The sequence below is a fragment of the Lepisosteus platostomus genome, chromosome 8 (genome assembly GCF_059453375.1).
Source record: "Lepisosteus platostomus isolate fLepPlt1 chromosome 8, fLepPlt1.hap1, whole genome shotgun sequence".
Taxonomy (NCBI): domain Eukaryota; kingdom Metazoa; phylum Chordata; class Actinopteri; order Semionotiformes; family Lepisosteidae; genus Lepisosteus; species Lepisosteus platostomus.
In genome coordinates, this window is record NC_142618.1 from 15,702,789 (window position 1) to 15,717,628 (window position 14,840).

Sequence of the window (14,840 nt, forward strand, 5' to 3'; positions counted from 1 at the left end):
GAAGTATTCAAGAAGGAGAATGTGGGTCTCCCAGTGATCTGTAATACCCGTTCAGTATGATATTCTGTATACTGGTAAGGACCCAACGTATGTAGTTTCAGAACCACTCCTTACTTTAGCTGTGGACCTTGTAGTAACTGGGATGTAGGGCTCTTCTATCCCTGAATCTGTAACATCGTCACGCTTAGTTCTGTGAAGAGAGACAGAGAACAAGAGTGGGATCAGTCAACCTGGCAAAATGTTTCTTACATCTGGTTTTTGACTTGAGAACCTTTGAAATTGAGGGATGTTATATTTCTAGTTGTTACTCCTCCATCAGTGTGCAGCACACAGCTATATCTGAGCAGTTTATTATTAGAATGAAACTATACACTCGTATAAAAGCTTGTGACATCACTTACGTGTGTGTTGTTGTAGAGGTGGTCACTCTTGTAGTCGTCGTCGGCTGCAAGAGGGATGGAAATGGGCACAAAGAAGACAGAGAGACAATGTTGAGGACAGAGCACAAGTGTAAACAAAGAACAATTCGAAACATTTTACACTCGGCATACAGATAGTCAATAATTAGTAATAAGTCACATTGGTGCATATTTTCCTAACTTGTCTTGAAATCATATCATTGCTTACAGCACCTATTGTAAAAGTGCTATACAGTGTAAAGGGGATAGGTGTGTACCTTTGCCTTTATTCGATGAATCCAGGAATCAACAGGGAATATTACACTGTCTTCATGTTATTTTGTTTAGAATAAATGTAAAAGAGTATTTGAAGGACAGCCCTCTACGTTAAGTATGTATATATTCTTTCTTCTAATTTAAAGTAGAACCAATCCCCATTTTGTAATATTTAACCAATATCAGACATACATTTTAAAATTCAAAATGACCCATGTAATTATATTTCTTGAGCAAGGGGAGCGATAATGACTGAAATATAAGGGACCCAGTATAGATCCCTGTGGAACACCAGACGTACATTTTTCCAGCTGCATATGCGCATATATCAACAGAACTAATACTTTGATGCTCAGAGAGGTAACATTAAAACAATAACAGTAACACAGCTTGTAGAACAACCTCTCTATCCACGTAACTGGAATGCCCTCATTTACAGAACAGAAGGCTGCATTGGGACATGAAAGAGTTAATGAAGATCCTGCACCAGAATCTGTTTACATGAGAAGATCAATAGCTGCTTTAACAGGTGCGGACTGAATAATATTGAATATTTGAGAGATCTCTTAAAGGTTTGAAAAGTGTTAATTCACTCCAGCAGCAATTTGTGATATGTTCAGAATACAACATCTTTGCCTAACGTCTGCATAAGACGAGGAAATGCAGACTGGGGCTGAACTGAACTCCTTCTATAGTATTACAGCCAGGATTTGTTGAGAACTGACTAGAAAGCTGTACGACTCAACACTGTACATTGTAATTTTGAGCCAAAGGACTGATTTATTATACTCAGTGCCAAGTGATTGGGACCCAGACACAGAAGATATTAAAAAGAAGAAGTATTCAAGAAGGAGAATGTGGGTCTCCCAGTGATCTGTAATACCCGTTCAGTATGATATTCTGTACACTGGTAAGGACCCAACGTATGTAGTTTCAGAACCACTCCTTACTTTAGCTGTGGACCTTGTAGTAACTGGGATGTAGGGCTCTTCTATCCCTGAATCTGTAACATAGTCACGCTTAGTTCTGTGAAGAGAGACAGAGAAGAAGAGTGGGATCAGTCAAACTGGCAAAATGTTTCTTACATCTGGTTTTTGAATTGAGAACCTTTGAAATTGAGGGATGTTATATTTCTAGTTGTTACTCCTCCATCAGTGTACAGCACACAGCTATATCTGAGCAGTTTTTTATTAGAATGAAACTATACACTCGTATAAAAGCTTGTGACATCACTTACGTGTGTGTTGTTGGAGAGGTGGTCACTCTTGTAGTCGTAGTCGGCTGCAAGAGGGATGGAAATGGGCACAAAGAAGACAGAGAGACAATGTTGAGGACAGAGCACAAGTGTAAACAAAGAACAATTCTAAACATTTTACACTCGGCATACAGATAGTCAATAATTAGTAATAAGTCACTTTGGTGCATATTTTCCTAACTTGTCTTGAAATCATATCATTGCTTACAGCACCTAATGTAAAAGTGCTATACAGTGTAAAGAGGATAGGTGTGTACCTTTGCTTTTATTCGATGAATCCAGGAATCAACAGGGAATATTACACTGTCTTCATATTATTTTGTTTAGAATAAATGTAAAAGAGTATTTGAAGGACAGCCCTCTACGTTAAGTATGTATACAGTGCCTTGCGAAAGTATTCGGCCCCCTTGAACTTTTCAACCTTTTGCCACATTTCAGGCTTCAAACATAAAGATATAAATTTTTTATTTTATGTGAAGAATCACCAACAAGTGGGACACAATTGTGAAGTGGAACGAAATCTATTGGATTTTTGAAACTTTTTTAACTAATAAAAAAATGAAAAGTGGGGTGTGCAAAATTATTCGGCCCCTTTACTTTCAGTGCAGCAAACTCACTCCAGAAGTTCAGCGAGGATCTCTGAATGATCCAATGTTGTCCTAAATGACTGATGGTGATAAATAGAATCCACCTGTGTGTAATCAAGTCTCTGTATAAATGCACCTGCTCTGTGATAGTCTCAAGGTTCTGTTGAAAGCGCAGAGAGCATCATGAAGACCAAGGAACACACCAGGCAGGTCTGTAATACTGTTGTGGAGAAGTTTAAAGCCGGATTTGGATACAAAAAGATTTCCCAAGCTTCAAACATCCCAAGGAGCACTGTGCAAGCGATCATCTTGAAATGGAAGGAGTATCAGACCACTGCAAATCTACCAAGACCTGGCCGTCCCTCTAAACTTTCAGCTCAGACAAGGAGAAGACTGATCAGAGATGCAGCCAAGAGGCCCATGATCACTCTGGATGAACTGCAGAGAACTACAGCTGAGGTGGGAGAGTCTGTCCATAGGACAACAATCAGTCTTACACTGCACAAATCTGGCCTTTATGGAAGAGTGGCAAGAAGAAAGCCATTTCTCAAAGATATCCATAAAAAGTCTCGTCTAAAGTTTGCCACAAGCCACCTGGGAGACACCCCAAACATGTGGAAGAAGGTGCTCTGGTCAGATGAAACCAAAATCGAACTTTTTGGCCACAATGCAAAACGATATGTTTGGCGTAAAAGCAACACAGCTCATCACCCTCAACACACCATCCCCACTGTCAAACATGGTGGTGGCAGCATCATGGTTTGGGCCTGCTTTTCTTCAGCAGGGACAGGGAAGATGGTTAAAATTGAGGGGAAGATGGATGCAGCCAAATACAGGACCATTCTGGATGAAAACCTGTTGGAGTCTGCAAAAGACCTGAAACTGGGACGGAGATTTATCTTCCAACAAGACAATGATCCCAAACATACAGCAAAATCTACAAAGGAATGGTTCACAAATAAACGTATCCAGGTGTTTGAATGGCCAAGTCAAAGTCCAGACCTGAATCCAATCGAGAATCTGTGGAAAGAGCTGAAAACTGCTGTTCACAAACGCTCTCCATCCAACCTCACTGAGCTCGAGCTGTTTTGCAAGGAAGAATGGGCAAGAATTTCAGTCTCTCGATGTGCAAAACTGATAGAGACATACCCCAAGCGACTTGCAGCTGTAATCGCAGCAAAAGGTGGCTCTACAAAGTATTAACGCAAGGGGGCCGAATAATTTTGCACGCCCCACTTTTCATTTTTTTATTAGTTAAAAAAGTTTCAAAAATCCAATAGATTTCGTTCCACTTCACAATTGTGTCCCACTTGTTGGTGATTCTTCACATAAAATAAAAAATTTATATCTTTATGTTTGAAGCCTGAAATGTGGCAAAAGGTTGAAAAGTTCAAGGGGGCCGAATACTTTCGCAAGGCACTGTATATTCTGATTTCTTCTAATTTAAAGTAGAACCAATCCCCATTTTGTAATATTTAACCAATATCAGACATACATTTTAAAATTCACAATGACCCATGTAATTATATTTCTTGAGCAAGGGGAGCGATAATGACTGAAATATAAGGGACCCAGTATAGATCCCTGTGGAACACCAGATGTACATTTTTCCAGCTGCATATGCACATATATGAACAGAACTAATACTTTGATGCTCAGAGAGGTAACATTAAAACAATAACAGTAACACAGCTTGTAGAACAACCTCTCTATCCACGTAACTAGAATGCCCTCATTTACAGAACAGAAGGCTGCATTGGGACATGAAAGAGTTAATGAAGATCCTGCACCAGAATCTGTTTACATGAGAAGATCAATAGCTGCTTTAACAGGTGCGGACTGAATAATATTGAATATTTGAGAGATCTCTTAAAGGTTTGAAAAGTGTTAATTCACTCCAGCAGCAATTTGTGATATGTTCAGAATACAACATCATTGCCTAACGTCTGCATAAGACGAGGAAATGCAGACTGGGGCTGAACTGATTTATTATACTCAGTGCCAAGTGATTAGGACCCAGACACAGAAGATATTAAAAAGAAGAAGTATTCAAGAAGGAGAATGTGGGTCTCCCAGTGATGTGTAATACCCGTTCAGTATGATATTCTGTATACTGGTAAGGACCCAACGTATGTAGTTTCAGAACCACTCCTTACTTTAGCTGTGGACCTTGTAGTAACTGGGATGTAGGGCTCTTCTATCCCTGAATCTGTAACATCGTCACGCTTAGTTCTGTGAAGAGAGACAGAGAACAAGAGTGGGATCAGTCAACCTGGCAAAATGTTTCTTACATCTGGTTTTTGAATTGAGAACCTTTGAAATTGAGGGATGTTATATTTCTAGTTGTTACTCCTCCATCAGTGTACGGCACACAGCTATATCTGAGCAGTTTTTTATTAGAATGAAACTATACACTCGTATAAAAGCTTGTGACATCACTTACGTGTGTGTTGTTGTAGAGGTGGTCACTCTTGTAGTCGTCGTCGGCTGCAAGAGGGATGGAAATGGGCACAAAGAAGACAGAGAGACAATGTTGAGGACAGAGCACAAGTGTAAACAAAGAACAATTCTAAACATTTTACACTCGGCATACAGATAGTCAATAATTAGTAATAAGTCACTTTGGTGCATATTTTCCTAACTTGTCTTGAAATCATATCATTGCTTACAGCACCTATTGTAAAAGTGCTATACAGTATAAAGGGGATAGGTGTGTACCTTTGCCTTTATTCGATGAATCCAGGAATCAACAGGGAATATTACACTGTCTTCATGTTATTTTGTTTAGAATAAATGTAAAAGAGTATTTGAAGGACAGCCCTCTACGTTAAGTATGTATATATTCTGATTTCTTCTAATTTAAAGTAGAACCAATCCCCATTTTGTAATATTTAACCAATATCAGACATACATTTTAAAATTCAAAATGACCCATGTAATTATATTTCTTGAGCAAGGGGAGCGATAATGACTGAAATATAAGGGACCCAGTATAGATCCCTGTGGAACACCAGACGTAAATTTTTCCAGCTGCATATGCACATATATCAAAAGAACTAATACTTTGATGCTCAGAGAGGTAACATTAAATCAATAACAGTAACACAGCTTGTAGAACAACCTCTCTATCCACGTAACTGGAATGCCCTCATTTACAGAACAGAAGGCTGCATTGGGACATGAAAGAGTAAATGAAGATCCTGCACCAGAATCTGTTTACATGAGAAGATCAATAGCTGCTTTAACAGGTGCGGACTGAATAATATTGAATATTTGAGAGATCTCTTAAAGGTTTGAAAAGTGTTAATTCACTCCAGCAGCAATTTGTGATATGTTCAGAATACAACATCTTTGCCTAACGTCTGCATAAGACGAGGAAATGCAGACTGGGGCTGAACTGATTTATTATACTCAGTGCCAAGTGATTAGGACCCAGACACAGAAGATATTAAAAAGAAGAAGTATTCAAGAAGGAGAATGTGGGTCTCCCAGTGATCTGTAATACCCGTTCAGTATGATATTCTGTATACTGGTAAGGACCCAACGTATGTAGTTTCAGAACCACTCCTTACTTTAGCTGTGGACCTTGTAGTAACTGGGATGTAGGGCTCTTCTATCCCTGAATCTGTAACATCGTCACGCTTAGTTCTGTGAAGAGAGACAGAGAAGAAGAGTGGGATCAGTCAACCTGGCAAAATGTTTCTTACATCTGGTTTTTGAATTGAGAACCTTTGAAATTGAGGGATGTTATATTTCTAGTTGTTACTCCTCCATCAGTGTACAGCACACAGCTATATCTGAGCAGTTTTGTATTAGAATGAAACTATACACTCGTATAAAAGCTTGTGACATCACTTACGTGTGTGTTGTTGGAGAGGTGGTCACTCTTGTAGTCGTAGTCGGCTGCAAGAGGGATGGAAATGGGCACAAAGAAGACAGAGAGACAATGTTGAGGACAGAGCACAAGTGTAAACAAAGAACAATTCTAAACATTTTACACTCGGCATACAGATAGTCAATAATTAGTAATAAGTCACTTTGGTGCATATTTTCCTAACTTGTCTTGAAATCATATCATTGCTTACAGCACCTAATGTAAAAGTGCTATACAGTATAAAGGGGATAGGTGTGTACCTTTGCCTTTATTAGATGAATCCAGGAATCAACAGGGAATATTACACTGTCTTCATGTTATTTTGTTTAGAATAAATGTAAAAGAGTATTTGAAGGACAGCCCTCTACGTTAAGTATGTATATATTCTGATTTCTTCTAATTTAAAGTAGAACCAATCCCCATTTTGTAATATTTAACCAATATCAGACATACATTTTAAAATTCAAAATGACCCATGTAATTATATTTCTTGAGCAAGGGGAGCGATAATGACTGAAATATAAGGGACCCAGTATAGATCCCTGTGGAACACCAGACGTACATTTTTCCAGCTGCATATGCACATATATCAACAGAACTAATACTTTGATGCTCAGAGAGGTAACATTAAAACAATAACAGTAACACAGCTTGTAGAACAACCTCTCTATCCACGTAACTGGAATGCCCTCATTTACAGGACAGAAGGCTGCATTGGGATATGAAAGAGTTAATGAAGATCCTGCACCAGAATCTGTTTACATGAGAAGATCAATAGCTGCTTTAACAGGTGCGAACTGAATAATATTGAATATTTGACAGATCTCTTAAAGGTTTGAAAAGTGTTAATTCACTCCAGCAGCAATTTGTGATATGTTCAGAATACAACATCTTTGCCTAACGTCTGCATAAGACGAGGAAATGCAGACTGGGGCTGAACTGATTTATTATACTCAGTGCCAAGTGATTAGGACCCAGACACAGAAGATATTAAAAAGAAGAAGTATTCAAGAAGGAGAATGTGGGTCTCCCAGTGATCTGTAATACCCGTTCAGTATGATATTCTGTACACTGGTAAGGACCCAACGTATGTAGTTTCAGAACCACTCCTTACTTTAGCTGTGGACCTTGTAGTAACTGGGATGTAGGGCTCTTCTATCCCTGAATCTGTAACATCGTCACGCTTAGTTCTGTGAAGAGAGACAGAGAACAAGAGTGGGATCAGTCAACCTGGCAAAATGTTTCTTACATCTGGTTTTTGAATTGAGAACCTTTGAAATTGAGGGATGTTATATTTCTAGTTGTTACTCCTCCATCAGTGTACAGCACACAGCTATATCTGAGCAGTTTTGTATTAGAATGAAACTATACACTCGTATAAAAGCTTGTGACATCACTTACGTGTGTGTTGTTGGAGAGGTGGTCACTCTTGTAGTCGTAGTCGGCTGCAAGAGGGATGGAAATGGGCACAAAGAAGACAGAGAGACAATGTTGAGGACAGAGCACAAGTGTAAACAAAGAACAATTCGAAACATTTTACACTCGGCATACAGATAGTCAATAATTAGTAATAAGTCACTTTGGTGCATATTTTCCTAACTTGTCTTGAAATCATATCATTGCTTACAGCACCTAATGTAAAAGTGCTATACAGTGTAAAGGGGATAGGTGTGTACCTTTGCCTTTATTCGATGAATCCAGGAATCAACAGGGAATATTACACTGTCTTCATGTTATTTTGTTTAGAATAAATGTAAAAGAGTATTTGAAGGACAGCCCTCTACGTTAAGTATGTATATATTCTGATTTCTTCTAATTTAAAGTAGAACCAATCCCCATTTTGTAATATTTAACCAATATCAGACATACATTTTAAAATTCAAAATGACCCATGTAATTATATTTCTTGAGCAAGGGGAGCGATAATGACTGAAATATAAGGGACCCAGTATAGATCCCTGTGGAACACCAGACGTAAATTTTTCCAGCTGCATATGCACATATATCAACAGAACTAATACTTTGATGCTCAGAGAGGTAACATTAAATCAATAACAGTAACACAGCTTGTAGAACAACCTCTCTATCCACGTAACTGGAATGCCCTCATTTACAGAACAGAAGGCTGCATTGGGACATGAAAGAGTTAATGAAGATCCTGCACCAGAATCTGTTTACATGAGAAGATCAATAGCTGCTTTAACAGGTGCGGACTGAATAATATTGAATATTTGAGAGATCTCTTAAAGGTTTGAAAAGTGTTAATTCACTCCAGCAGCAATTTGTGATATGTTCAGAATACAACATCTTTGCCTAACGTCTGCATAAGACGAGGAAATGCAGACTGGGGCTGAACTGATTTATTATACTCAGTGCCAAGTGATTAGGACCCAGACACAGAAGATATTAAAAAGAAGAAGTATTCAAGAAGGAGAATGTGGGTCTCCCAGTGATCTGTAATACCCGTTCAGTATGATATTCTGTATACTGGTAAGGACCCAACGTATGTAGTTTCAGAACCACTCCTTACTTTAGCTGTGGACCTTGTAGTAACTGGGATGTAGGGCTCTTCTATCCCTGAATCTGTAACATCGTCACGCTTAGTTCTGTGAAGAGAGACAGAGAACAAGAGTGGGATCAGTCAACCTGGCAAAATGTTTCTTACATCTGGTTTTTGAATTGAGAACCTTTGAAATTGAGGGATGTTATATTTCTAGTTGTTACTCCTCCATCAGTGTACAGCACACAGCTATATCTGAGCAGTTTTGTATTAGAATGAAACTATACACTCGTATAAAAGCTTGTGACATCACTTACGTGTGTGTTGTTGGAGAGGTGGTCACTCTTGTAGTCGTAGTCGGCTGCAAGAGGGATGGAAATGGGCACAAAGAAGACAGAGAGACAATGTTGAGGACAGAGCACAAGTGTAAACAAAGAACAATTCTAAACATTTTACACTCGGCATACAGATAGTCAATAATTAGTAATAAGTCACTTTGGTGCATATTTTCCTAACTTGTCTTGAAATCATATCATTGCTTACAGCACCTAATGTAAAAGTGCTATACAGTATAAAGGGGATAGGTGTGTACCTTTGCCTTTATTAGATGAATCCAGGAATCAACAGGGAATATTACACTGTCTTCATGTTATTTTGTTTAGAATAAATGTAAAAGAGTATTTGAAGGACAGCCCTCTACGTTAAGTATGTATATATTCTGATTTCTTCTAATTTAAAGTAGAACCAATCCCCATTTTGTAATATTTAACCAATATCAGACATACATTTTAAAATTCAAAATGACCCATGTAATTATATTTCTTGAGCAAGGGGAGCGATAATGACTGAAATATAAGGGACCCAGTATAGATCCCTGTGGAACACCAGACGTACATTTTTCCAGCTGCATATGCACATATATCAACAGAACTAATACTTTGATGCTCAGAGAGGTAACATTAAAACAATAACAGTAACACAGCTTGTAGAACAACCTCTCTATCCACGTAACTGGAATGCCCTCATTTACAGAACAGAAGGCTGCATTGGGACATGAAAGAGTTAATGAAGATCCTGCACCAGAATCTGTTTACATGAGAAGATCAATAGCTGCTTTAACAGGTGCAGACTGAATAATATTGAATATTTGAGAGATCTCTTAAAGGTTTGAAAAGTGTTAATTCACTCCAGCAGCAATTTGTGATATGTTCAGAATACAACATCTTTGCCTAACGTCTGCATAAGACGAGGAAATGCAGACTGGGGCTGAACTGATTTATTATACTCAGTGCCAAGTGATTAGGACCCAGACACAGAAGATATTAAAAAGAAGAAGTATTCAAGAAGGAGAATGTGGGTCTCCCAGTGATCTGTAATACCCGTTTAGTATGATATTCTGTATACTGGTAAGGACCCAACGTATGTAGTTTCAGAACCACTCCTTACTTTAGCTGTGGACCTTGTAGTAACTGGGATGTAGGGCTCTTCTATCCCTGAATCTGTAACATCGTCACGCTTAGTTCTGTGAAGAGAGACAGAGAACAAGAGTGGGATCAGTCAACCTGGCAAAATGTTTCTTACATCTGGTTTTTGAATTGAGAACCTTTGAAATTGAGGGATGTTATATTTCTAGTTGTTACTCCTCCATCAGTGTACAGCACACAGCTATATCTGAGCAGTTTTTTATTAGAATTAAACTATACACTCGTATAAAAGCTTGTGACATCACTTACGTGTGTGTTGTTGGAGAGGTGGTCACTCTTGTAGTCGTAGTCGGCTGCAAGAGGGATGGAAATGGGCACAAAGGAGACAGAGAGACAATGTTGAGGACAGAGCACAAGTGTAAACAAAGAACAATTCTAAACATTTTACACTCGGCATACAGATAGTCAATAATTAGTAATAAGTCACTTTGGTGCATATTTTCCTAACTTGTCTTGAAATCATATCATTGCTTACAGCACCTAATGTAAAAGTGCTATACAGTATAAAGGGGATAGGTGTGTACCTTTGCCTTTATTCGATGAATCCAGGAATCAACAGGGAATATTACACTGTCCTCATGTTATTTTGTTTAGAATAAATGTAAAAGAGTATTTGAAGGACAGCCCTCTACGTTAAGTATGTATATATTCTGATTTCTTCTAATTTTAAGTAGAACCAATCCCCATTTTGTAATATTTAACCAATATCAGACATACATTTTAAAATTCAAAATGACCCATGTAATTAGATTTCTTTAGCAAGGGGAGCGATAATGACTGAAATATACTGTAAGGGACCCAGTATAGATCCCTGTGGAACACCAGACGTATATTTTTCCAGCTGCATATACACATATATCAACAGAACTAATACTTTGATGCTCAGAGAGGTAACATTAAAACAATAACAGTAACACAGCTTGTAGAACAACCTCTCTATCCACGTAACTGGAATGCCCTCATTTACAGAACAGAAGGCTGCATTGGGACATGAAAGAGTTAATGAAGATCCTGCACCAGAATCTGTTTACATGAGTAGATCAATAGCTGCTTTAACAGGTGCGGACTGAATCATATTGAATATTTGAGAGATCTCTTAAAGGTTTGAAAAGTGTTAATTCACTCCAGCAGTAATTTGTGATATGTTCAGAATACAACATCTTTGCCTAACGTCTGCATAAGACGAGGAAATGCAGACGGGGGCTGAACTGAACTCCTTCTATAGTATTACAGCCAGGATTTGTTGAGAACTGACTAGAAAGCTGTACGACTCAACACTGTACATTGTAATTTTGAGCCAAAGGACTGATTTATTATACTCAGTGCCAAGTGATTGGGACCCAGACACAGAAGAAATTAAAAAGAAGAAGTATTCAAGAAGGAGAATGTGGGTCTCCCAGTGATCTGTAATATCCTTTCAGTATGATATTCTGTACACTGGTAAGGACCCAACGTATGTAGTTTCAGAACCACTCCTTACTTTAGCTGTGGACCTTGTAGTAACTGGGATGTAGGGCTCTTCTATCCCTGAATCTGTAACATCGTCACGCTTAGTTCTGTGAAGAGAGACAGAGAACAAGAGTGGGATCAGTCAACCTGGCAAAATGTTTCTTACATCTGGTTTTTGAATTGAGAACCTTTGAAATTGATTGATGTTATATTTCTAGTTGTCACTCCTCCATCATTGTACAGCACACAGCTATATCTGAGCAGTTTTTTATTAGAATTAAACTATACACTCGTATAAAAGCTTGTGACATCACTTACGTGTGTGTTGTTGGAGAGGTGGTCACTCTTGTAGTCGTAGTCGGCTGCAAGAGGGATGGAAATGGGCACAAAGGAGACAGAGAGACAATGTTGAGGACAGAGCACAAGTGTAAACAAAGAACAATTCTAAACATTTTACACTCGGCATTCAGATAGTCAATAATTAGTAATAAGTCACTTTGGTGCATATTTTCCTAACTTGTCTTGAATTCATATCATTGCTTACAGCACCTAATGTAAAAGTGCTATACAGTGTAAAGAGGATAGGTGTGTACCTTTGCTTTTATTCGATGAATCCAGGAATCAACATGGAATATTACACTGTCTTCATGTTATTTTGTTTAGAATAAATGTAAAAGAGTATTTGAAGGACAGCCCTCTACGTTAAGTATGTATATATTCTGATTTCTTCTAATTTAAAGTAGAACTAATCCCCATTTTGTAATATTTAACCAATATCAGACATACATTTTAAAATTCAAAATGACCCATGTAATTATATTTCTTGAGCAAGGGGAGCGATAATGACTGAAATATAAGGGACCCAGTATAGATCCCTGTGGAACACCAGACGTAAATTTTTCCAGCTGCATATGCACATATATCAACAGAACTAATACTTTGATGCTCAGAGAGGTAACATTAAAACAATAACAGTAACACAGCTTGTAGAACAACCTCTCTATCCACGTAACTGGAATGCCCTCATTTATAGGACAGAAGGCTGCATTGGGATATGAAAGAGTTAATGAAGATCCTGCACCAGAATCTGTTTACATGAGAAGATCAATAGCTGCTTTAACAGGTGCGGACTGAATAATATTGAATATTTGAGAGATCTCTTAAAGGTTTGAGAAGTGTTTATTCACTCCAGCAGCAATTTGTGATATGTTCAGAATACAACATCATTGCCTAACGTCTGCATAAGACGAGGAAATACAGACTGGGGCTGAACTGAACTCCTTCTATAGTATTACAGCCAGGATTTGTTGAGAACTGACTAAAAAGCTGTACGACTCAACACTGTACATTGTAATTTTGAGCCAAAGGACTGATTTATTATACTCAGTGCCAAGTGATTGGGACCCAGACACAGAAGAAATTAAAAAGAAGAAGTATTCAAGAAGGAGAATGTGGGTCTCCCAGTGATCTGTAATACCCTTTCAGTATGATATTCTGTACACTGGTAAGGACCCAAAGTATGTAGTTTCAGAACCACTCCTTACTTTAGCTGTGGACCTTGTAGTAACTGGGATGTAGGGCTCTTCTATCCCTGAATCTGTAACATCGTCACGCTTAGTTCTGTGAAGAGAGACAGAGAACAAGAGTGGGATCAGTCAACCTGGCAAAATGTTTCTTACATCTGGTTTTTGAATTGAGAACCTTTGAAATTGAGGGATGTTATATTTCTAGTTGTTACTCCTCCATCAGTGTACAGCACACAGCTATATCTGAGCAGTTTATTATTAGAATGAAACTATACACTCGTATAAAAGCTTGTGACATCACTTACGTATGTGTTGTTGGAGAGGTGGTCACTCTTGTAGTCGTCGTCGGCTGCGAGAGGGATGGAAATGGGCACAAAGGAGACAGAGAGACAATGTTGAGGACAGAGCACAAGTGTAAAGAAAGAACAATTCTAAACATTTTACACTCGGCATTCAGATAGTCAATAATTACTAATAAGTCACTTTGGTGCATATTTTCCTAACTTGTCTTGAAACCATATCATTGCTTACAGCACCTAATGTAAAAGTGCTATACAGTGTAAAGAGGATAGGTGTGTACCTTTGCTTTTATTCGATGAATCCAGGAATCAACAGGGAATATTACACTGTCTTCATGTTATTTTGTTTAGAATAAATGTAAAAGAGTATTTGAAGGACAGCCCTCTACGTTAAGTATGTATATATTCTGATTTTTTCTAATTTAAAGTAGAACCAATCCCCATTTTGTAATATTTAACCAATATCAGACATACATTTTAAAATTCACAATGACCCATGTAATTATATTTCTTGAGCAAGGGGAGCGATAATGACTGAAATATAAGGGACCCAGTATAGATCCCTGTGGAACACCAGACGTACATTTTTCCAGCTGCATATGCACATATATCAACAGAACTAATACTTTGATGCTCAGAGAGGTAACATTAAAACAATAACAGTAACACAGCTTGTAGAATAACCTCTCTATCCACGTAACTGGAATGCCCTCATTTACAGAACAGAAGGCTGCATTGGGACATGAAAGAGTTAATGAAGATCCTGCACCAGAATCTGTTTACATGAGAAGATCAATAGCTGCTTTAACAGGTGCGGACTGAATAATATTGAATATTTGAGAGATCTCTTAAAGGTTTGAAAAGTGTTAATTCACTCCAACAGCAATTTGTGATACGTTCAGAATACAACATCATTGCCTAACATCTGCATAAGACGAGGAAATGCAGACTGGGGCTGAACTGAACTCCTTCTATAGTATTACAGCCAGGATTTGTTGAGATCTGACTAGAAAGCTGTACGACTCAACACTGTACATTGTAATTTTGAGCCAAAGGACTGATTTATTATACTCAGTGCCAAGTGATTGGGACCCAGACACAGAAGAAATTAAAAAGAAGAAGTATTCAAGAAGGAGAATGTGGGTCTCCCAGTGATCTGTAATACCCGTTCAGTATGATATTCTGTACACTG

General features: G+C 38.2%; 1 protein-coding gene and 1 long non-coding RNA gene across 3 annotated transcripts in view; both read right to left on the reverse strand.

The window, feature by feature from the left end:
• Positions 1-114: 114 nt before the first annotated feature.
• On the reverse strand, positions 115-4,759 carry LOC148656761 (uncharacterized). Of its 2 annotated transcripts, none has more exons than XR_015940816.1 (3): positions 4,673-4,759; positions 1,912-1,955; positions 115-190 (listed from the first exon to the last, which is right to left on the reverse strand). It is a non-coding gene; the product is annotated as an uncharacterized LOC148656761 (long non-coding RNA). The 2 variants fall into 2 exon arrangements; XR_015940817.1 differs by lacking the exon at positions 115-190 and adding an exon at positions 978-1,700.
• A 196-nt stretch (positions 4,760-4,955) lies between these two features.
• Positions 4,956-14,840, reverse strand: part of LOC148656762 (uncharacterized) — a 54,296-nt gene continuing 44,411 nt past the window's right edge. Inside the window, exons 17-28 of the mRNA XM_088644402.1 lie at positions 13,368-13,443; positions 12,142-12,185; positions 11,855-11,930; positions 10,624-10,667; positions 10,337-10,412; positions 9,208-9,251; positions 8,921-8,996; positions 7,792-7,835; positions 7,505-7,580; positions 6,376-6,419; positions 6,089-6,164; positions 4,956-5,003 (exon numbers count right to left, since the gene is read on the reverse strand). Coding sequence (XP_088500528.1) covers positions 4,956-5,003; positions 6,089-6,164; positions 6,376-6,419; positions 7,505-7,580; positions 7,792-7,835; positions 8,921-8,996; positions 9,208-9,251; positions 10,337-10,412; positions 10,624-10,667; positions 11,855-11,930; positions 12,142-12,185; positions 13,368-13,443 — 724 coding nt within the window. The remainder of the gene's footprint in view (positions 5,004-6,088; positions 6,165-6,375; positions 6,420-7,504; positions 7,581-7,791; positions 7,836-8,920; positions 8,997-9,207; positions 9,252-10,336; positions 10,413-10,623; positions 10,668-11,854; positions 11,931-12,141; positions 12,186-13,367; positions 13,444-14,840) is intronic.